At 59.4% G+C, this 22965-nt stretch overlaps 1 protein-coding gene across 1 annotated transcript in view; it reads right to left on the bottom strand.

Moving 5' to 3' along the window:
* Positions 1 to 15403, bottom strand: part of FURIN (furin, paired basic amino acid cleaving enzyme) — a 28050-nt gene extending 12647 nt beyond the window's left edge. Inside the window, exons 1-3 of the mRNA XM_044979644.1 lie at positions 15256 to 15403; positions 10534 to 10930; positions 1814 to 1912 (exon numbers count right to left, since the gene is read on the bottom strand). Of these exons, the coding sequence (XP_044835579.1) occupies positions 1814 to 1912; positions 10534 to 10713 (279 nt within the window). The 5' untranslated portion in view covers positions 10714 to 10930; positions 15256 to 15403. The remainder of the gene's footprint in view (positions 1 to 1813; positions 1913 to 10533; positions 10931 to 15255) is intronic.
* Positions 15404 to 22965: the final 7562 nt, after the last annotated feature.

Below are 22965 nucleotides of genomic sequence, written 5' to 3'. Positions count from 1 at the left end.
CTCCAGCCAGCACCTTCCCCCACTACACGGGCACCTCTGAAGGCACCACCAAAGTTTGTGGCCCATAGAGGTCCGGGGGGGGAGGGGCAGAGAAACCAGTCTCCAGCCCCCTGCAGTCTTGAGGCTGGAGTGCCAGGTGAAGCCACCCCCCCCACACACACACGTCCCCAGCCAGGACCCCTGTGGCAAGCCAGGGCCCCTGCATTCAGCACCAGCCTTGGTGGAAGCCTCGTGCCAGCCCAGGAGCTCAGTCAGAAAAGGTTTCTGCCACTGCGACTGGCCTGGGCACTGGGCGTGGCCCAGCTGCTCCCCAGGACAAGTGAGCGGAGCTGGCGACTACGGGGCCTCGCGTGACCCCGGCAGAGCAGATGGCCGACTGGGGGGGGCACAGAAGCGCCTGGCATTCAGTCCCGCTGCCTGCGAATGGCTCAGGGGAGCTCTCAGCCTACGTGAGACGTGGCCAGGCTGGCGCAGCACCCGCCTGAGTGCCAAGTCCAGTACCTGACAACCCGGACCCACAGCCCCTGCTATCCCAGCCCTGGACCCCCCCAACCCGGACCCACAGCCCCTGCTATCCCAGCCCTGGACCCCCCCAACCCAGACCCACAGCCCCTGCTATCCCAGCCCTGGACCCCCCCAACTCTGCTGCTGCCCCCCAACCCTGACCCACAGGCCCCTGCTATCCCAGCCCTGGACCCCCCCAACCCGGACCCACAGCCCCTGCTATCCCAGCCCTGGACACCCCCCCAACCCAGACCCACAGCCCCTGCTATCCCAGCCCTGGACACCCCCCCAACCCGGACCCACAGCCCCTGCTATCCCAGCCCTGGACCCCCCCAACTCTGCTGCTGCCCCCCAACCCTGACCCACAGGCCCCTGCTATCCCAGCCCTGGTCTCCCCCCTACCCGGACCCACAGCCCCTGCTATCCCAGCCCTGGACCCCCCCCCAACCCGGACCCACAGCCCCTGCTATCCCAGCCCTGGACCCCCCCCCCCCAACCCGGACCCACAGCCCCTGCTATCCCAGCCCTGGACACCCCCCAACCCGGACCCACAGCCCCTGCTATCCCAGCCCTGGACACCCCCCAACCCGGACCCTCCGCCGTTGCTATCCCAGCCCTGGACCCCCCCAACCCGGACCCACAGCCCCTGCTATCCCAGCCCTGGACACCCCCCAACCCGGACCCACAGCCCCTGCTATCCCAGCCCTGGACACCCCCCAACCCGGACCCACAGCCCCTGCTATCCCAGCCCTGGACCCCGCCCAACCCGGACCCACAGCCCCTGCTATCCCAGCCCTGGACACCCCCCCAAACCCGGACCCACAGCCCCTGCTATCCCAGCCCTGGACACCCCCCAACCCGGACCCACAGCCCCTGCTATCCCAGCCCTGGACACCCCCCCAACCCGGACCCACAGCCCCTGCTATCCCAGCCCTGGACACCCCCCCAAACCCGGACCCACAGCCCCTGCTATCCCAGCCCTGGACACCCCCCCAACCCTGACCCACAGGCCCCTGCTATCCCAGCCCTTGGTCTCCTGCCCCCCAGTTCTGATGAGGCCCAGCCCACAGGCCGTCTTCCTAATGTGATCACAGTCCTGATCCCCTCCTCAACTCTGCTGATGTCCCCAGCCCTGTCCTGTACCTGCCCATCCCAGCTCTGGGCACCACAGAGGCTCGTGATTGGGACCAAACTGCCATTGCCAGGTGGCTCAGCCCTTCATCAAGGAGCTTCCCAGCGGGGGTGGGGGGGCCCCCACAGGCAGCCCTGCCAGCGGCACAGCGAGGACAGCAAGGCAGACACCACCTACCTGGGGCTCCCTGGCCAAGTGGCTGTGCCGGGACCGGTGGGGCGAGAGGGACCGTTTCACCACCGCACGGTGCTGGAAGTGGTAATAGTCACCAACAATCTGCAACACAGAGAACGCAGGTGAGGCCAGCACAGAGCCCTCCAGCCCCCTCCCCCAGGATCCCCAGGGCCCAACCTGCCATGCCACCTGGGGGCACACAGCAAGTCTGGGCACAGCCGGGATTGGGAGCCCGGACTAGACTTGCCGCATCCCCGGCCCTCTTACTACACGTCCTACAGTGCTGAGAGCTGCATGGAGAGCGGGGAGGGCTGGGAGAGTCACAGGAGGTGCTGGGCAAGCCCTGGGCCAGCACCTGGGGGTCTGCACACTAGACCTTGGCTGGGTTCTGGTTTCTGTCACAGTAACTGAGTGTGGTGGCTGGGGGTGGGCCACGGGAAAGGGCGCAGTGAAGGGGGGGCAGATGGGGCAAGGAGGGGAGGACTGGAGCAGCCAATCAGAGCCCAGAATCAACCCTTCCCTCCCTCCAGGGATGTATCCTGTCCCCACAAAACGTGGACCCCCCAAGGCTGTGGCCCTGGAGCCGGCTGAGGGGAGGGGCGCAGGACACCCCCCATGCTAGCAGCCCCCGGGTCACGGGCGTCCCCGTGCCCTGCTCTGTGCCCGGCTGGGGTCGAGGCTCCAGTTGTGAACATGAAGCCCGAGTCCCAGCCCAGCCTCCCCAGCGAGCCGGCCAGTGCTCCAGGCGCAGGTCTTGGACAGGGCTTCCTCCTGCTCCCCAGGAGAAAAGCTGAGCCTAGCAAATGGAGGTGCTGGGCCTACCCCCCTTCCCCCCCCCAGGGGATGGGCCTGACTCCAGCACAGCCTTGGCTCCCCAAAGAGCCTCCCCGTGGGTTATTTTTAAACCCTTCCCTCTCCAGCCCCGTCATTCCCATACACTGCCCCATGCCCTGGAAACTGGCCACGCGTCAGCCTCCCTGGCCTCCACCCTGGGCCTCAGCCCCAGCTGCTGCCCGCCCCCGGGGGGGCAGTGGGGGAGTGTGCTGGACAATCCAGCCCCATGGCAGGGCCTCTCTGCTGCCAGGCCATAGCCAGGTCCAGGCAGCTCTGGCTTTACCCTGGCACTCCACACAGCAAGCTGTCCCCACTCCCCCCAAGCCAGAGCTTCGGGGATGTGCCGTTATGAGTGTGATCTAATATCTCATTGAAAAGTGACAGGGCCAGAAAGAGTTAATTAACTCATAGACTGACCTGACCCAGGGGTGAACCTTGAGGACGGGTTAGGAAGATCTGTAAATGACTAGAGCTTTGAAATGCAAGTCTGCATTGTTAGAGGTAGAAGGGGAGATGTTTGCTCAGGTCTTGTGATGCAAGCAAACAAGTCTTGTCTATTGCTATAGTTTTAATTCAAAGCTCAAAAAAGGAATATTAACATTTATGATGATACTTGAGTGAAATAGTGTTATTGTCTATGTGTCTCTTTGAAGGTTGTGCTAACCTGTATCTGAACTGTTTAATGGGTAAATTACTCTGTGCTAATTGCCAGGATGTTTGGGAGAAGGAGTTGAGCCTATTGTTTTCTCAGGCCGAAAGGCTGCTGGAAATGTATAAGAAGCCTGGGACATGATCCTTCTTCATCTCAGATCTGCTTTGGGTTTCAAGAGGGGGAAACCTTAAGCCATAAGGATTGAGATCCCCAGTCACTGACTGGAGCCACCCTGAATATGGACATTGGACTATAACCTATGGATTATTTCTAAAAGAACTTTTGGCAACTACAAGCTCATCTCTACTGTGTATCTGAACCTCAAGAATTGAATTCAAGTCTGTCTGTATATTGATCTTTTAACCAACACTCTCTCTCTTTTCTTTTTTAATACATTTTAGCTTAGTTAATAAGAATTGGCTGTAGCGTGTATTTTGGGTAAGATCTAAGTTATAATTGAACCTGGGTATGTGGCTGATCCTTTGGGATTGGAAGAACCTTTTCTTTTATATGATGAAGTAAGATTCTCAGGAATCATCATCATATCTGACAGGTGTGTCTGGACAGAGGCCTGAGGCTGGGCACTTTAAGGGAACTGCGTGGTTTGGACTTCTGAATGACCAGTGAGGTGCTGTAGAAGCTGTTCTGTGCTGGTTGGTAAATCTAAGTATTGGAATAACCACCAGCGTTTGGGGTTTGTCTGCCCCGTTTGGTTTGCAGTTCACCCTGATTGAGTGACCTCAGCTGGCTCCCACGGGGAGCACCATCACAGGGGACACGGGCCCAGGAACACACATTGGTAAGAGACAGACCATCCCTCCCACCCCCACCTATACAGAGAGCCTGGGGGCCTGCACCCATGTCCCCACTGTGCCAATGGCCACTTGCCCCATACAGAGCTGCAGCCCAGCCTGCCAGGATGCTGCCCCAGTGACCCCTGCCCTGAACCCCCACACCTCTGCCTTACCGGGACATGGGCCCAGGGCCATGCCTAGACGGCTCTTCGCCCCTCTGAGCTGGGACCTCCTCAGCTCAGCTGGGACCTCCTCAGCTCAGCTGCTGTTTGGGAGCAGCCAGGTCTCCCCGCCCCCCACCCCCCAGCAAGGGAACAGGGCGCCCCATCTACTTCAGACACCCCCCAGAGCACCCCAGTGAGGCGAGCCCCTGAGCGCTGCCCATAGGCTATGCTGGCTGGGGTAGGAGCGAGGGCTTGTTCCTCCACTCCACGGCGAGCGTGCAAGCCCCCTGCCTCCCCACGGAGCGCTTGTGCCAAGCAGGCCTCTGAGCAGGGCGCACGCTGTACTGTGAGTGCGTCCGGCAGCCCCCAAGCCAGCCCGCACAGGTACAGCCTTCCGGAGCCAGCCAGCAGCACCCAGGGCCCCTGGTACTTACAGCTCCCCGGCCCAGCCCGCTGAGGCCGGCAGTTCCTCCCCAACAGCCAGGCCTTGCTCTGGCCGCACCTGGCTGTCCCCCACCCCGGGAATAAATACATCAATCAATGGAGATATTCTATCTCCTAGAACTGGAAGGGACCCTGAAAGGTCATCGAGTCCAGCCCCCTGCCTTCACTAGCAGGACCAATTTTTGCCCCAGATCCCTAAATGGCCCCTCGCACCATCCCCCCGCAGGCCCAGTGCGCAGGCAGATCCTCTGCTCGGCACCATTGCTCCCTGCTGGGTGAGGCCTGTGCCTGACAGGAGACACCGCTGCCCTGGCTGCAGGGAGCGCAGGCTGCAGGCTCCTCGTGATGGGGCAGGCAAAGGGCACCGAGCCTGGTGTGCAGGCAGTCCTCAGGCTGGCTCAAGGACCTGCTCTGGGTCCCTGCAGGAGGCCAGCCCTGCGCTCTCCGCCCCAGGGCAAGGCTGAGCAGTGGTGGGCTGCTCCCCACCACACTGGGCTGGCTCCCAGGAGAGGAAGCAGGTGGCCACTGGCTGGGCCCATCCCTACAAGGCAGGTCTCTGGCGGAAGTCTCATGCCCTGGCCCAGCCTGTGTGCTGCTCCCCACTGCCATCCCCGGGCACCACAGCACCCCTCCTGACATGCCCTGGCTGGGACAGTCGCTGAGCCATAGGGGAGCTGGGCAGGGGTGACTGTGGGCCCCTCGGATTCGTAGGGAAAAGGCTGCAGGAAGTGTCCCGCCCAGCTGGGCGCCTGCAAATCCTCCCAGAGCAGGTGTTGGGGCCCAGGCAGAGGCAGCCGCTGGGCTCTACTCCCCCGCACAGCGTCCTGCTCAGCACAGGTGGCTGCACAGCCTGGCTCCCTGCCCAGAGCAATCGCAGCACAAGCACATGGGTGGAGACCAGGCATCTCTGCAGCCCCAGTCCCCCACTTCCACCATGGGCTCCACAGCCCCCTACTTCCGCCTGAGCCAGGGCCCCAGCCAGACAGCTGAGCGCTGCAGCCCAGAGCGGGAGGGTGGCCATGGGGTCCAGCAGCTCTGGGTTCGAGGGGCTGCTCTGCCACAGACGCCCTGTGTGACCCGGGCGAGCCCCTTCGGTGCCCCCATGGCAGTGCACTGGGGGCTGGGCTATGGTGCCAAAGGCCAGAGACAGGCCCCCATGCCTCCTGTCAGTGGGGCCGTGGTCCTGCTCAGGCGCAGGGCAAAGGATGCGACCAGCGCCACGTGATACGGGAGCTGGGGGAGAGAAAAGCTACTTGGTTTCATAAGCCGCCCTTGGCCCAGCAAGCGCCACGTCGCACCTCGCCTGCCTGGGCCAGGAACAGGGGCCCATTGTTCCCCAGAGCAGCTCCCAGCTCTGCCGTGTCACCAGACAGGATTATGGTCTGCCCGGACTGCGCAGCGAGCTAGTAGGCAGCCCAGCCTGAGCCCTACTCCAGAACAAGCCCCTAGCGCCGAGTGCCCCCCAGGCTATGGGAATGGGCCATGTTCAGGGCAGGCCCAAACCCTTCATCCCCAAAGCCCACCCCTCCACATCCCAACCCTCTGCCCCAGCCCTGAGCCCCCCCCCACATGAATGATGTTGTGTGTGACATCACCTTCATACGGGTGCACAGAACATTCATCCCGCACATGGACATAAAAAATTAGAGGGACACTGCCAGGCCTGTGTCCTGCCCCCTCTGAGCCTCACCCCAGTCCCATGGGCCTCCTGCCAGCTGGGAGGCCCAGGCCAGACTGGTGCCAGCCCTGCCCTGCTGGGACCAGTGTCACTGGTCTGCGATGCCTCATCAGGGAATTAAGTGAACTGGATGAGCCAGAAAAACGCCATCCTTCAGCTGTGTTGCCAAGTACAATAACTGCAGCAGGCTGGGAGGCGGCCCCCTCCTCAAACCCACGCAGCTCTGCTCTTCCCTCCAGGATCTCGGCACCAGCCTCAACAGCTCCCTGGCACCAGCTGCTGCTGCACGATAGGAGGGGTGGGAGGGCAGGAGGCAGCACGCTACCCAAGCAAGGGTTTGACCTACTGCCCTGGCCAGGGGGACCCTGAGTTCATAGCTTGCATTTAGCAGAGGGGTCTGTGCAGCCCCAATGCACTCTGGGACCTGCCCCAGTGGGATGGAGACGCATGGGGCACGCCAGGAGACACAATCTGAGTAGCAGGTGTGACCAAGTGGGACTGTTCTTAATGTTTCCTCTGGATACTGTGTGGGGGCCTCAGTTTCTGGCCAACACTCTGTCTCCTGGCAACTAATGGCCAGGCCCTTCCCCCCTGCAAGGGGATGCTAAAAGGTGGGGGAGAACAAAGATCAGGTGACCTCCTGGCCCGGAAAAGGAACTCAGCAGAGGAGGAGGGGCTGGAGGGGGTTTCAGTTGGGAGCTGGCTGGGGACGGGAAGTGAGGGCAGATGTGGGTGTCTGGCTCGCTGGGCCCCAGAATGGACCCAGCTGAGGGGTCCCGTTCTCTGTACCTACAAGCTCTGTTTTAGTCCCTGTTCCTGTCATCTAATAAACCTCTGTTTTACTGGCTGGCTAAGAGTCACGTCTGACTGCGAAGTGCGGGTGCAGGACCCTGTGGCTTCCCCAGGACCCTGCCTGGGTGGACTCGCTGTGGGAAGCGCACGGAGGGGCAGAGGATGCTGAATGCTCCAAGGAGAGACCCAGGAGGTGAGGCCGTGGGAGCTTCTTGCCCTGCAGACAGGCTGCTCCGAGGGAGAGGAGCTCCCCAAAGTCCTGCCTGGCTTGGTGGGGAGCAGTTCCAGAGCATCGCCCGGGGACTCCATGACACAGGGCACCCCACAGAGCAAGCTGGGGCACTGCCTCTCCACCCCTGTGGCCAGCACTGCCCTACAGGGACCTCCTAGCAACAGCCCAGGCCCAGCAGTAGCCAGCACTGTGGGGCCACAGACCAGGCAGCTTCTCCCCCAGGCCCTGGCCCTCCAGAAGCCAACCCAGCAAGCTCTGCAGCCATGCAAGCTCCAGCCCAGCTCTCCCCGACTCGCCTGTGCAGCGGCAGGCTGAGCCCTCGGGCCCCAACGCTCCCCAGCAAGCATGTCCCCCCCACCCCCCCGGCAGCAGAACCAGCCCCACTGCCAGCGAGGAGGCAGCTGCAGGAAGAGCAGCTCCGGGAGCAGAGGAGGAATCCTGGCACCAAGGGGCACTGGCCTCAGTGCGGGGTTTGAAGCTTTCACTCCAATTCCAAGATCTGTACACGGGTCAGGCCCCCGCCCCCCAACACACACACAGCCCAAACCGTCAGGGCAAACGCCAGGCCCCCCCGTGCCACATCCCCCCCCCCCCACAGCCCACACCGTCAGAGCAAACGTCAGGCCTCCCCATGCCACCCCCCCCAGCCCGCACCGTCAGAGCAAACGCCAGGCCCCCCCGTGCCACCCCCCCCAGCCCGCACCGTCAGAGCAAACGCCAGGCCCCCCCGTGCCACCCCCCCACAGCCCAAACTGTCAGAGCAAACGCCAGGCCCCCCCAACCCGCACCGTCAAAGCAAACGCCAGGGCCCCGGCCCACCCCCCCCAGCCCGCACCGTCAGGGCAAACGCCAGGCCCCCCCGTGTCACCCCCCCCCAGCCCGCACCGTCAGGGCAAACGCCAGGCCCCTCCACGCCGCCACTCCCCCCCCAGCCCGCACCCTGACTGCTCTGGGAAGTGCTAGCCCCTGCCCCCACCCACAGCAGGCGCACACGGTCGTGGAGCCCGGCGTGCGGGTCCCTTTCCGAGCCAGCAGAAAGAGGCACCCAGGCTACTCTGGAGGCAGCTGCTTTCCCTGCCCCCAGCTGGCTGCAGCCGGATGGCTCCGAGCTGGGTCCCAGCCCTACCGCTACCAATTGTGAAACTTCCTGCGGGATTTCAACCCCCCTCCACTTCCTTCCTGGCAGAGCAAGAGCCCTGCACCCTGCTGGCTGAGGAAGGCCTCCTGGGGGGGGGGGGGCAAGGAAGCCCACTACTCAGACACCCACAGGCACTCCCCACCCCCAGCTCTGCAGCCCCTGCCCCCAATCCACCCCCAGGGCAGGTGGGGCTGGGCCAGTCGCTCTCCTTGCACGTGCCCGTGAGGCCCTGGACCGAGCACAGTGGCAGCAGTGGTGATTGTCACTCCACACACTGCGGGAGCAGGGCAGCTGTGCAAGGACAGAGCCCAGAGCCCCGACTGGACCTGGGCAGCCCAGCCCCCAACCTAACACCAGCCTGGGTGCCCCCCTCTTACTCCTGGGGGGGCTGCAGGAGAACGGCCAAGAATGCAGGGGGGTTGGATCCCCTTCCCCCGAACGGGAAATGGGGGACAGGGGAACTCCCCGCAGCCTGAGGCCCCATGTCACTAGGGCAGAGCTCAACAGCAGCCAGTGCTGCCAGGGCAGGTGCGAGGGCAGAGCCTGACCTGGGGAGCCAGCCCCCCAGATCATGGCCATCCCAAGCCCCTGCTCCCCACCAGTACACAAGTGCTCCTGAGCACTCACTCTTCTGCCAGAGGAAGCCTGGCAAACTAGCAGCCAGGGCAGCCGGCAGTCCTAGCCCAGCGGCCCCCCGGCCGTGCTGCGCCAGGGCTCCCAGGAGGGGCAGGGGGACATTCCACAGGGACAAAGCAGGCGGGGCGCAGGGAAGTGCAGCACAAGCTGGCTCAGGGGGCCCAGGCAACCCGTCTCCACCCAGCCTGAGGTGGCGGGTCCTGGCCACCCACGGCTAGGCCCCAGCTGGGTCACCCAGAGGCGCACGCCTGGTAGCACTTCATGCTCTGCTGGTCACACCGCTGCCGGCTGCATCCAGTGCTCCCGAGAACACGTCACATTTTCCCACAACACTTGAGCAAGAGAAAGCGAGGACGCCAGTGCCCTGGGGGCAGCACTCCCACCGCTGCTCAGGAGCCAGGGGCTCAGGGATTGGCCCGGAAGGAAGAGCTGCCACCAGGACAAGAAAACAGAGGGCCAGCCAAGTCCCCGCCCCGCATGGCGCACGCTCCAGCACGGAAAGGAGCTGCCAAGGCGAGGGCCCCACCTCCAGGAACATCTCTGGAGAGGTGCCTTCACTATCCTTGGTGTGAACGGCAGCCGTGCCCCCGGCACGGGGAGTGGGCACTGAGCATGGGCAAGAGTCCTGGGCCTCAGCCAGTGCTGCAGAGATAGCAGGGGCTGCCAGGCTCCCAGCAGAGATAAGGGAAGGGAAGGGACGGCAGAGCCAATGGGGAAGTGACAAGTCCCACACAGCCCGCTGAGGGGCGGCTGCGGGCCAGGCCTGGTGCTCAGCCCCCATGCCCACACGCTGACGGAAGGGAAACAGGGCCCGGCTGACACAAGCGTTTGCAGAGGGCATTCCTGGGGAAGGACACAGGAGTCATTGTCAACAACCCGCCTGACCAGATCTCCCACAGCAGGTTGCAGCACCTGCCACCCCACACGGGATGCTGGACCTTTGTGCCCAGCTCACTTGAAGGGGAGCAGCTGGCAGGGGTCCTGGAGACTCACCCAAACACTGCTCCTCCTGATGCAGCCACCCCACAGCCCTGCCTCGCCCACTCAGTCTGCTGGGGGTGGGACCTGAGTGCATCCCAACTCCCCAGTCTGTGGGCAAGTCAACTCCAGGCTGGGCTAAAGGGCAGCCGGGGGGGGGGGGGGGGAGGCCCTGCTCCCAGCCCACACCAACCCAGGAGTGCCAACGGAGGCCCTGCCAGAAGAACTGCACTGACAGGGCCCCAGGGACCTGCTTGGCATTGTGCCAACAGACTGCCACTGCCCCCCAGGGAGAACTGCCCCACATGGCCCCAGAGGGCCTGCGAGGGGCAGGTGGGGGTGGGGGTGGCTCCGGCTCCAAGCAGGGAGAGGATCACTCACCGGCCCAAGGTTGAGGAATCCATGCTTCCTGGCCAGCCTGTCAGCCTCCTGTGGGCCCCTTGGGACAAGCACGGCCCAGGTGTTGGTGTAGACACGCTGGCCTAGCCCCTCCTGGGCCAGCAACGCCACCGCCACCACTGGAGTCCACAGCAAGAGCAGCAAACGGGGCCCCAGATCCATGAGAAGGTTGGAGCCTCTCGCCAGGGGCCCAGGAACACCAGTGCCCAGCAGGCGCTCCTCACTCAGCGCAGCCGGGCGCTCTGCCGCTCGCTCTGCCCGGCTGGCCCTCCAGCCGGCCTGGGGCTCATGGGGACGACATCCGAGCAGCAGGCTGAGCGCGGGGAGCCGAGGAACTGGAGGCAGGGGCTGGACCGCACCACAATGGATCAGAGGTCCCCTGGAGGAAGAGCAGCACAAGTCACGGCTGAGCCTCTCCACAGTGATCAGCCCCACAGAGCCCCCAGGAAACACAGCGCTGCCAGGAGAGCCCGCCCAGGCCCCAGCGCACAAGCCCCCAGTGCAGTCCTTGACCGGAGGGAGCACAGCGCCCCATGGGGGGCGAGCGCGAATCCCGCACAGAGGGGCCCTGCCCCTGGCCCAGCCAGGGAGCTCTGACCAGCTCCCAGCTGCAGAGCTCCAGGAGGCCAGTCTCATCTCACACTGTTTACCCTGCTATTGGCCAATGTGTGTTTATGCTCTAGGCTTACAAACAGGCAGACACAGCCAGCAGGGAGCAGGGCAGCCAGTGTTTGCCGAAGGAGGGGAGAGGACAGCAAATGGCTCCCTCTGCCCAGGCAGACGCAAACAGGAAACCCACCCCCAGTGCCCAGCTGCAGGCAGCCCCCACCTGGACAAGGGGCAAGCAGCCAAACCACGGGGGGGGGGGGGGGGGAAGAGAACCTCTCCATATCCAGCAAAGGAAACAAGCAGCCCCAGCGCCCCTCTCCCACCCACAGAGGCCTTTAACCAGCTCCCTCACTCACAAGGTGCTGAGAAACCTGGAGCCAGGCCACCTGGGAGAGCCGCTTGGTGCGGGAGCACCAGGCCCAGGAGACCCCAGCAAGCCAGCGGGGCCACCAGACCCAGGTGACATGGGCCCCAATCCCACAGCACAGGCATGGCCACGCCTGGTCACGTTCAGCTTGAAGCCACGTGGCCCCTGGCTTGGGAGGGGGATGGGGACACAGTCTCACTGCCATGCAACTCCTAAGCGTCAAGGCTAGGCACTGGGGGCAAAACCCCAGGGATCCAGGTGAAAACCCGGAAGGGGGAAATGCGGAGCACATGGAGCACCTGGCTAGCAGAGGCAGCAGCATCAGCCTGTTATTGCCTACAGATCAAAGAACCCACTGATGGCAGAACCCCCCTCCCCAGCTCAGCACCGCCCGGCGTCCCAAAACAGTTTACACGTTGGCACCCTAATGAGACGTAATAATGGTGTGCGAAGGAGGCCTGGGGGAGAATGGGGGCACAGCCCCTGGCATGAGGCGAGGTGCTGCAGGGAGTCCCTGAAATAGAGGCAGATGGGGTAGCCCATAGAGCCTGGGGGGATGGAGAAATGCAAAGAACCCTGATGAAGGCTGTGACCCTTAGTGACAGTTCAGCGGATGATTAGTGCAGGGGATATGAGTGGCCTTAGGGGGGCGAGAGGGGCCCATGCCTCGGCCACCTAGCAAGGGACGAAGGGCTGCACCGAGTGGCATGAAGTGCCTGCTTGGGGCTGCACTACAGGCCCCTGCCCGCCCAGCTCCTGGAGCCAGGTGATGTTCTAAACCAAAGGAGCGATTCCCACAAAGAGCCTAAGCTCCGAACCTGGGAAGAGGAGCAAACAGCAAAGTTGTGATGGCTCAGGGAGGGGGGGTCCCCATGTTCCTCAATGGAGAGTTAACACCACAGCCCACTGCTGTGGGGGCCCTGCCCCCATCCAAGGGCAGAGTGCAGTGAGCCCAGCCCACCCACTGACTCAGACACATCCTGGCTGCGGGGCCCTGCTGTCAGCCTGCTTCTCTCCCAGGGTGCGGGGATGGAAGGGGCCCCATACCCCTGCTCCTACCTCTCTGAAAGGGGAAGGCTCCCCTTGTGACTGCCCTTCTAGGTGGGGGCAGGGCTGATGGGGTGTGCCATGGAACGCCAGGGCCTGGCCCCAGCTGCCCTGGCCATAGGGATGGCCAGAGCAGGGCTCGCCCTAGCCCCATCTCCCACATAGACAGGCTCTCCCAACCCCTTAGCACTCAGTGGGTGCCTCTTTCCATGGAGCAGGAGGGATTAAATTCCTTATGCAAGGGCCCAGAGCCCTGCGGTGCCTGCCCTATAAACCACATGGGGACGCCCTGGGGCATGGGGCAGCAACCCCTGGGCTTCCAGAGACCAGCTGTGCACAAGCACAGAGGAAAGGCTGGGGGGGGGGAGGGGAGGATGGGCACAAAAGGTTGTTATGGACGCAGAGTAGCTCAGCCAGTGATTCCAGGGTGGCTCCCACCTGGCTGTTCTGCACCGGCAGCACCACAGCCGAGGCTACGCCACAGACCTGACATTAGACAGGGCACCCACATATAACTGGGTGTGTTAGCCATTGCAGTGTCTCCGCCTAGCTTGAATCCTGCCTGCTAAACTCTGGCACTTAATGATAGCCTGTGGAATTCACCAACACTAGATAATTACGCAGTCCAGTGCAGAGACGTGGCCAGCCAGACTACACGGCCCAAAACAAACCACTTCCTCTTGATCCATGAGAGCAGCTGCTGGGGCAGCCAGTCCCTCCCTCCCCACGCCCTGTCGACTGCCCAGCTGCCCTCCTTCAGTGGGTACAGCACCCCCACCTCCAGCGCCCACTGATGGCAGCAGGCGCTTTACCCAAGTGGGGGCCTGAGTGGGAGATGGAAACGCTGCTCTCTCCTGCCAGGAGCCCCTTCCAGCCATTGATTTCCTCCCCAGCCCCCCAAAAGACCCATGTTTCTGAAGAATGGGGGGGTCTGGAAAACAGAACTGCCCATCCCCACAGGAGCAGTCAGGAGCCACCTGGCATAAGTGGGAGTAAGAACTGCCACTTCTAACACAGTCATTTTAGAGCGACTGGCAGCGCAGCATGCCAGGGGCTTTCAGCCCCTAAGACCATCCAGCCTGCCCCAACTGCCCAGCTGGGGCCTTCCCTCAGCTCTGGCAAGTGTGGGGCGCTAGGTTTGAAGGTGCTTTGGGGTCCCCAAGCAAAGCTCCCCTCAGCTCCACCCTCAAGCACAGCTTCAGTGCAAGCCCAGCATGTCCAGGGGACCAGAGACACCGGTCAGAAGCCAAGACACTGACGGGGGGTGGCTTTGAGAAGAACCTGAGCGCACTCCCTGGGTCTGTTCCCACCTGCTCAGAGGACACAGCTCCCAGCCTAGAGCCAGGGGCAGCGAACACAAGCTGCCCTGAGAGCCGGAGGAGGGGGCTCTGCCCTGTCACGTGGGGCAAGGCTGCTAGGTTGGGGTCTGTGGGGTCACCAAAGCAGCAATGTCCCACTATGCAATGGGGCCACCCCACAAATGTCTCTTGGGACAGAAATGAGTCACAGCTGGCCCGAGCCCTGGCCGAGCAGCAGTGCCATCGCCGCCCGAAACCAAGCCCCAGAGCATTCGCGCACACACCCACAGCACGGCCTCTTCTGCTCCAGCTACATTCCCACCGTCCAGACAGTCCCGGCTGCCCTTTGCCCACAGCAGGAAGCGCCAGGCTAAGGCCTACAAGCAGTGCTCTCCCCCAGCACAGGCATCTCCTCCAGCCTGACTCACCCACCGGCTCACGAGCAGGAGCTGCTCCCAGACGCCTGCACCCCAGGCCGGCTCCCGGGGGCCCATCGCGCCGGGCCGGACTGGGAGTCGCTGGGAAAGGCTCCTTCCCCCTTGCCCACAGGGCAGAGAACAGGTGGCTGGCGAAGGGCAGAGGCAGGCTGTGAAATGGGGTCCCACTGGGCTCCCCTGACTGGGAGGTGCCAGGGAACCTGCCCAGAGAGTCCCCGCAGCACCTGAACCCTCGTCCAGCCCGGGGGGGGGGTCCCCGCAGCACCTGAACCCTCGTCCAGCCCGGGGGGGGGTCCCCGCAGCACCTGAACCCTCGTCCAGCCCGGGGGGAGGGTCCCCGCAGCACCTGAACCCTCGTCCAGCCCGGGGGCACGGGGGGAGGGTCCCCGCAGCACCTGAACCCTCGTCCAGCCCGGGGGCACGGGGGGAGGGTCCCCGCAGCACCTGAACCCTCGTCCAGCCCGGGGGCACGGGGGGGAGGGTCCCCGCAGCACCTGAACCCTCGTCCAGCCCAGGGGGAGGGTCCCCGCAGCACCTGAACCCTCGTCCAGCCCGGGGGGGAGGGTCCCCGCAGCACCTGAACCCTCGTCCAGCCCGGGGGGGAGGGTCCCCGCAGCACCTGAACCCTCGTCCAGCCCGGGGGGACGGGGGGGGGTCCCCGCAGCACCTGAACCCTCGTCCAGCCCGGGAACCAGCCAGCCTCGGGCACAGGCCGGAGCTGTCAAGCTCCAAGCCAGGCCTCGGCTCTCCCCGAGCCCCAGCGCTACGGGCCGGCTCGCCCCAGCTTCAGCCCGCCCGGCCCGGCCCGGCCCGCGGGCACCCGGGGAAGACCTGCCCTCGGTCCCGAGCGCGCTGCCCACGGGCTCGCCCAGCGGGCATCGGGGGCGCACGGCCCGTCCCCCGCCGCGGTCCGGTCCGGTCCGGTGCGGTCCCGGCTCGGCCTTACCCTGCGCGGCGCTCGGCTCCGCTCGGCTGGCGGCGCGGCCCTTTATGGGCGGCGGCGGAGCAGCGTCACCTCGCGGGGAAGCCCGGAGCCCCCGCCCCGGAGCCGAGCCCGGCCCAGCAGGAGCGGGGGGGCCCGGCCCGGCCGCCGCCTGGTGACTCGCCGCAGCTGTCGGCCCCGCCCGGCCCGGCCCGGCCCGGCCCAGCGGGCGCCGCCGGATGCCGTCACGGCTGCAGCGGGCTCCCTCCGGCCCGGCGCCCGGCCCCTCCTCGGGAGGCGGCGCCCTCGGACCCGCACCGGCCCGGGGGCACCCAGGGGACCCGCGGCCGGGCCCAGCCCTGCAGTTCCGGTGCCCCCGCCCCCCCACATGGGGGTTACCCCCCAACCCGGTTCCCCTCTCCTCCCCGATATGGGGGGGTCACCCCCACCCGGTCCCCTTCTCCCCACCCCCGACATGGGGGGTCACCCCCGACCCGGTCCCCTTCTCCCCCTGCGACATGGGGGGTCACGCCCGACCCGGTCCCCTTCTCCCCCTGCGACATGGGGGGTCACGCCCGACCCGGTCCCCTTCTCCCCCCCGCGACATGCAGGTCACCCCCTGACCCGGTCCCCTTCTCCCCCACCCCACGGGGGTCACACCCAATCCCCTTTTCCCACCCAGCACCCCCTCCCACTCCACCCCCAGGGGGTGCATTGCTCCTCCGAGGAAGCTGGGGCCCAGCTTGCTGTGAGAGTTCCCCTGGAAGGATTTGGCTGGAAAGTGTAATAACCTCCCTGCAGGTCCCTGGGGATGTTGAACCCAGGGCCTGTAGTAGACACCTCTGCCCTGAACTAGAAATTAGCTTCACCTTGAACGATCCCTGAGAACATGTATTAACTGCTTACACTGAACAATCTGTTCCTCCTCCTATTTAGCTGTGGTCTGAGTACCTTTCCCAGACCCGAGGAAGAACGCGGTGTAGCTTGAAAGCTTGTCCCTCCCCAGCAGGAGCTGGTCCATAACATTACCTGACCCACCTCCACAGCCACCCTCTGTGGAACAGGTGGTGAAATGACAAACACAGGCCCGGTTTGATGAAGAACATGAAGTGGAAGGGACTGGAGAACAGTAACCAGGTCCCTAATGTGGCCATGGGTATTATTCACTCCTTGGGCCAGGGACGCTATCAGAACAATTCGGGCCCAACAGCCATGCCTGGGGATAAAGAACAGTTTCTTCCAAACCAGCCACTAGTAGACATGTCCCCAGAACATTAGCAAGTACTGATGGGAACATGAACCTTCCCTGCAGTGCAACCCAAGTGCTGCAGCCTTGAGCTTGCTAGTACTGGAATGAGAGCCTGAATGAGAAATGGACTAGCAAGTATCAGAGGAGTAGCTGTGTTAGTCTGTAGCCACAAAAACAGCGAGGAGTCCACTGGCACCTTAAAGACTAACAGATTTATTTGGGCATAAGCTTATGTGGGTAAAAAAACAACACTTCTTCAGATGCATGAAGTGAAAGTTACAGATGCTGGCATAAATATACTGACACATGAAGAGAAGGGAGTTACAAGGGGAGAACCAGTGTTGACAGGCCAATTCAATCAGGGTGGATGGCTCTGGTTCTCTACTTGTAAGGTAAAAGGAGGGTTTAGTTACAGCCCAAGTACATTTGCATTTTGAATATGACTGTGTATTGAGTCTATGTATAAAGAGCATGGGCAGAAGCCAAACCTGTTTCTGAGTCACTGATAACTTGAAAGAAAATGATCTTGAATGCTTACGGATCAGTGTCCTAACAGATAAAGCACAAGGTGGGGTATTAGTTGGTTTGTGCTACAGACCACCCAGTCACACTAGGGAACAGGATGACTGGCTCTTATCTATACCATGTAGGGGGGGAAGCTGAGTGATCATGGGGTACTTCAATTTTGAGTTAAATACGCTGGCGGTCTCATGCTGCCAGTACTAAAACATCATTGGAATTCCTGAATATTAGAGATGACAATTTCCTAATTAAAAAAATGTTTCACCCAGCAAGGGGGATTCTATATAAGACCTTGTCCTGACAAATAAAGAGGAACTGAGCCTAGAACTGAACATGAATGGTAATTTAGGTACACGTGATCATGACTTGATCATCACATTTATAATGTGGAAGCAGAATAAAATCCAGACCAGTGATGCATATACTTGTTGCTTTAAAAGGGCCAATTTCACAAAGCTGAAAAAAATTATAAGCCAAATCATCTGGAAGGAGGAATTTAATCAGAAAAAAATTGAATAATTGGGAATTGTTTAAGAACACTTAACTAGATGCCCAAAATGCACAATTGAGGAAGAAGGCTGTGCTGGTTAAAAACAGACCTCCTTTTCAGGGAAAGTGAAGGCAGCTATAACAAAATTAAATATATAACAAATGGAAGAAAGGGGAAGTTGATAGTAGCAAATTGATAGTAGTAAATATAAATTAGAAGCTAAGAATTTGAGAAAATTGATAAAGGAGGCAAAAAGACAAGAAGAAATCTATGGCCAGCATTGTTAAGGACAGTAAGAAGGATTTTTTAAAGTATATTAGGAACAAAAAGATTCCTAATAATGGTATTGGTCCACTTTTAGATGGAAATGGTAGAATTATCAATAATAATGCAGAAAAGGCAGAAGCATTCAATAAATATTTGTTCTGTATTTGGGAAGAAACAGATGATATAGTCATATATGATAACAGACTTTCCATTCCACTAGAATCTCAGGATCATGTTAGCACCTACTAAAATTAAACATTTTTTAAATCAGAGGGTCTGGATAACTTGCTTCCAAGAGTTTTGAAAGAGCTGGCTGAGGAGCTTGCTGGACCATTGTTTACTTTCAAGAAGTCTTAGAACACCAGGAAAGTTGCAGAAGACTGGAAGAAAGTTAATGTGCCAATATTTAAAAGCATAAATGTAATATCAGTCTGACATTGATCCTGGGCAAGATAATGGAGTGGCTGATACAAACTTGATTAATAAAGAATTAAAGGAGGGTAATATAATTAATACTAATCAACCTGAATGTATGGATAATAGATCATGTCAAACTAACTCAGTATCTTTTTTTTTTTTTGGATGAGATTATAAATTTGGTTGATAAAGTGATAGTGTTGATGTAACATACTTCTGTAAGGCATTTGATTTAGTATCACAACATTTTGATTAAAAAAACTAGAATACAAAAATTAACCTGCCACACATTAAATGGATTAAAAACTGGCTAAGTGATAGGTCTCAGAATGGCATGGGTGCGACAGCTGCTGGAATATTGTGCAGTTCTGGCATTCACAATTCAAGAAATTATTGGTGAGTGTTCAGAGAAGAGCCACAAGAATGATTAGAGGATTAGAAAACCTGCTTTACAATGAGCACAATTGAGGAAGCTTTACCCAAGGAGCTCAATCTCTTTAGTTTAACAAAGAGAAGGTTAAGGGGTGACTTGACTACATCTATAAGTACCAACAAATATTTGATAATTAGCTTTTTAGTCTAGCAGAGAACAGTCTAACATGATCCAGAGGCTGGAAATTGAAGCTAGACAGATTCCAACTGGAAACAAGGCATACACTCTTAGCAGTGAGGGTAACTAACCATTGGAACAATTTACCAAGGGTTGTGGTGGATTCTCCATCACTGACAATTTTTAAATCAAGACTGGATGTTTTTCTAAAAAGCTTTGATCTAGGGATGACTTGGGGGCAGGTCTCTGGCCTGTGATATACAGGTCAGACTATAATAGTCCCTTATTGCCTTGGAATCTATGAGGACATGAAAGCCTCCTCTTTACGCCAAACCCCAGGACGGAGACTTCCGTGTAACCGAATAGATTCCGATCATGCATCTCCTTACAAAGAAGAGGAAATCACTTAGGTGTCAGAGGAGTAATTAAAACAAACTAGCAATTGCACAGGAAACAGTCACTTTGGTAATTTGATGCTGCTGAGAATAACTAAGTGAATCAGCTTTGTGACTGGAAATTGGGTTCACAGGGGTAAGTTAAGGGAGTTTTGTTTCTTGAGCCAATTGTTAACTGAAGTAAGGTTTGCAGGACTAAAGGGCTAATTACAGGACTCCCCTCACAAAAAGAGAACCGCTCCTGATTTCCAGGATTCCTTGTAACAAAGCTGGTGCCTGGGTCATCACCACACAGGGCCCATCTGGGAAAGGTGAACTGCTACTTTCTGATAAAAATTAAAACTCCCTGTAAGGAATCTGGCCTCTCCGCTGGTAATGTGCCCATCACCACAGGAACCCCATCCACATGAGGACATCACACGTGGGACAGGAATAGAGCCCACGGCCGAAAGATCAGAGACTTACACCAGAGACTGTAGAGAAGCCCTGGGACAGGAGGGGATGGGACAAGATTGTCCTGGCCTCTCACATGCCTTTTCTGGGGGCCGTATGTGCCATGAGTTCTCATCCTGCTCGAGGCTGCCAGCTCTGTGCCACTCACCTGGCTCAGCAGGGATGGTCCTGGAGCAATGGAAATATTGCTGATACCTCAACCTGCACAAGGCACCATGCTCTGGAGCCAGGCCGGCTGGAAGTTTTGTCTTGTAACTGCATCCCCCACCTTGCCACAGCCCATCAATGAAGCTTGGGCTTAGCCCTCCCTAGCTGCTCTTGGAGCAGGAGTGGAGGGACAGATGGCACAAGTCCAGAGAGAAGGCAGGCTGCCAGCTCACACTGGTCCAGAGAGGGTGCATTTCTCCGCAGGCTCAGGCGACCTGCCACTTAGAGGGAAGGACCAGGAGACGTGGAATCCAAAACCTTGGCTAAGAACAGGCCCCACAATCGAGGGATCTTCACAGTTGCTCCTATTGTTCACCCTGACAGAATCCAGCCCATGAAACCTAGGCCCATTTGTGGCCAACAGCCAACCGTACTGATTCTAGGACAGATTAATCTGCAGCACTTGTTGCTCCGGGGAAGGAGACCCTGATGATTTTACTTCTGCAGACAGTTGGGACTTGCAATTTCCAAACGCAACTGGACCAAAGCAGGCTGGTTCAGTGCTGACGCCCACCTCTTATGTTGCGTAACTGTTAACTTCCAAGGTCATCTGGAATGACAGCCAATGAGAAAGAGGATTTCTTGGCTTGCTGAGATGCTGACTGGAACTCCAGCTATGTGGGACATCATGTGCTTTGCGTGTCATTGTCAAGCTTTTTGCTGTTATAGCTAAGTTTTTCACCAGCTGAGTTATGTGCTGAAGCTATCTGAGCAGTGGTGACATCACATTAATTGGGGGGGATGCACTGTGACACTCTGCCAGGGCAGGCAGCACAAACTGTGCCCCGGCCCACAGCTGTGCTGCGTCAGTAGCGTTAGGGCTTCCCTTGAAACAATGTACTCCTGGGGGTGCCAGGGCTCTGTTCTGCCCTCACTGCGCGCAGGACGGGGGCTCTTTGATGGCCAAGGAGAAGCTACCGGAGATCTCCCCTCCCTGCAGTCTAGGACAGGGCAGCAATGACAGGACAAACCTATGTGCAGCCAGCAGCTAACTGAAACAAGTCTCACCAGATACATAAAGCCCTAGAGCCTGAGCCATGTTTCCTGCTCCCAGGACATGTGCCAAGCAGGCAGACTGAGGGCAGCATAACCCCATCTGAGTCAGGGTCTCTGGTGTTGGCACCATCAGATGCTCCACCTGCCCTGGCACGTTGGATGTAGACCTTAGGGCAGCACCTGAGGGTCACAGAGTACAAGGCCAGAAGAGACCATTGTGCTCATCAAGTCTGAGCTCCTGTCTAGCAGAGGCCAGTGACAGTCACCCAGCTAGCCCTGCACTGAGCCCGTAACTTATTACACCACTGCCCTTGGCAGTTTGGTCCAATGGTTAGTCATTCTCACAGTTAAACATTTGGGCCTAATTTCTAATCTGAATCTGGCTTCAGTTTCCAGCCACTGGATGACGGTTTGACTTTCAGAGCCATAGGAATGTCCTGCCAGGTGCGGACTGAACCCATAAGTGGGTCTTTCCATTGGGGAAAAAGGGCAGCTAGCAACAGGCAGGCGCAGCACACAGTTCACAACCTTTCCAGCTCCTGAGGCCCCTCAGCTGTGGCTTCCACAGGAAGGCTCACCTGCTTGCAGCTCAGGCACTGCCACCCCGTGGTTGGGTTTCCTGGAAGCAGAAACCTCTTCCTTTCTTCCAAGAAGATAACAGAGAATTGCAGAAATGGGGTCAGTGTCTGTGACGCAGCCTGAAATCAATTTCTAGGGCAACCCAAGGCTAGGTGGCATCAGATAGGACCGAGGTGGCCCTGATGCAGCCTTACAAGGGCTCCTGGAATTGCCACACTTCCTCTTGACAGCTGTCCTGCATGAATCATGGCAGCCATTTTCTCCAGAGTGCTAGCCAAGCCAAGCAGATGCTCCTGTGATAAGATGTGGCTGCACTCAGTGGTTAACAAACAAGTGCTCCCGTGATGTGGCACCGCACCTCAATGGTTAACACCTCAGCTTCTCTCAGTGAAATCCTGGGTAGCTCCTGTGACAGTGCATCATGGTCACTGCCCCAGAGCAGAACTCCGATGGCACACACAAACCACAATCACTCCTGCTGCCTGGCACTTCGGGGAAGCACCAGCCATGGCAGGCTCCATCAGTCCCAGGCACCTGAGAAAGGTTTTCTGTGCCCACTCCCCCAGCCCAGGAAAGAGGATGCCCTTTTATTAAACCTTTGGGGCACCTTATTCAGGCAGTGAGCTACAGCTGCTACGCCCCTCTGAAGGGCAGGCTGGGAGGCCATGAAGGATGAATAGCAGCGCTGCACATCAGAAGTGTAGAGCCCTGGGAAGGAGCATCAGGCTTCTCGCTTCCTGGGCAAGGAAATGGCTGGAGTGATTGGCCATTCCACTGGGTTCACCTTTAATTAGTAGCCAGAATGGGAGTGTCGGGGCCAAGGGTCCTACTGATTGACACAAGGCCCATCCCATCATGGCTTTGTCTCTGGAAGCAGCTTGGTACATATTATTGACACCTGGCTGGGTGGCAGCAGGGTACCATGTGCAGCATGAATGGACAAGGAGGATGGCAGGCCACGCTGTTAGCACCACCTGAAAGGCAGGAGGTCTCCATGACCAGCAAGCTGGAATACAGTATATGGCTCACCCCACTGCACTGGGGCATCCTATTGGAGCTCCTCACATGGAGGTATTGGAGACTTCAAGGCTCTGAGTGCTCAGCAATTTAACAACCAGGCTGATGAGCCTTATGGAATAGCCCCAAAGTTCATGGCCACCCCAGCCTGGCGCTGCTGGCTCAGCTCTGGTATTGGACAATGGGCATCTGAGGGGGAATCACTTCCTCCCCTGCTTTGAGGGCATGGCTAGCCCTCCTCCTGGCATGAGGGTAGGTTTGGTGAGTTGCCCTCAATACTCAGGTGCACAAACGGTCCCTGTCCAGTGGAGCTCACATCATCCCACACAGGGATGAGATGCACCAAAGAGCAGCCACTCTCCTGCCTCCCACTTCCTGTGGCTGGTGCAGGCCACCACAGGGCAATCAGGTTCTTCCACTGCCCAAGTAGGGACCAAGACCTGGAGCTCACCACAGGGATGTGACTCATGCTCCTGGAGATCAAAACTAAACTCTTGCTCTTTCCTCCCACCACACTCTGCTCTCCTTTATTCTCCACCGTCACCCCTCATGCCTGAATCCCACTGCTGTCCTGCACAGCACACTGCCCTTT

Source organism: Mauremys mutica, chromosome 11, assembly GCF_020497125.1.
Source record: "Mauremys mutica isolate MM-2020 ecotype Southern chromosome 11, ASM2049712v1, whole genome shotgun sequence".
Classification (NCBI taxonomy): Eukaryota; Metazoa; Chordata; order Testudines; family Geoemydidae; genus Mauremys; species Mauremys mutica.
The sequence above is the reverse complement of the archived record's forward strand: the minus strand, read 5'-3'. Positions and strand labels throughout refer to the sequence as shown.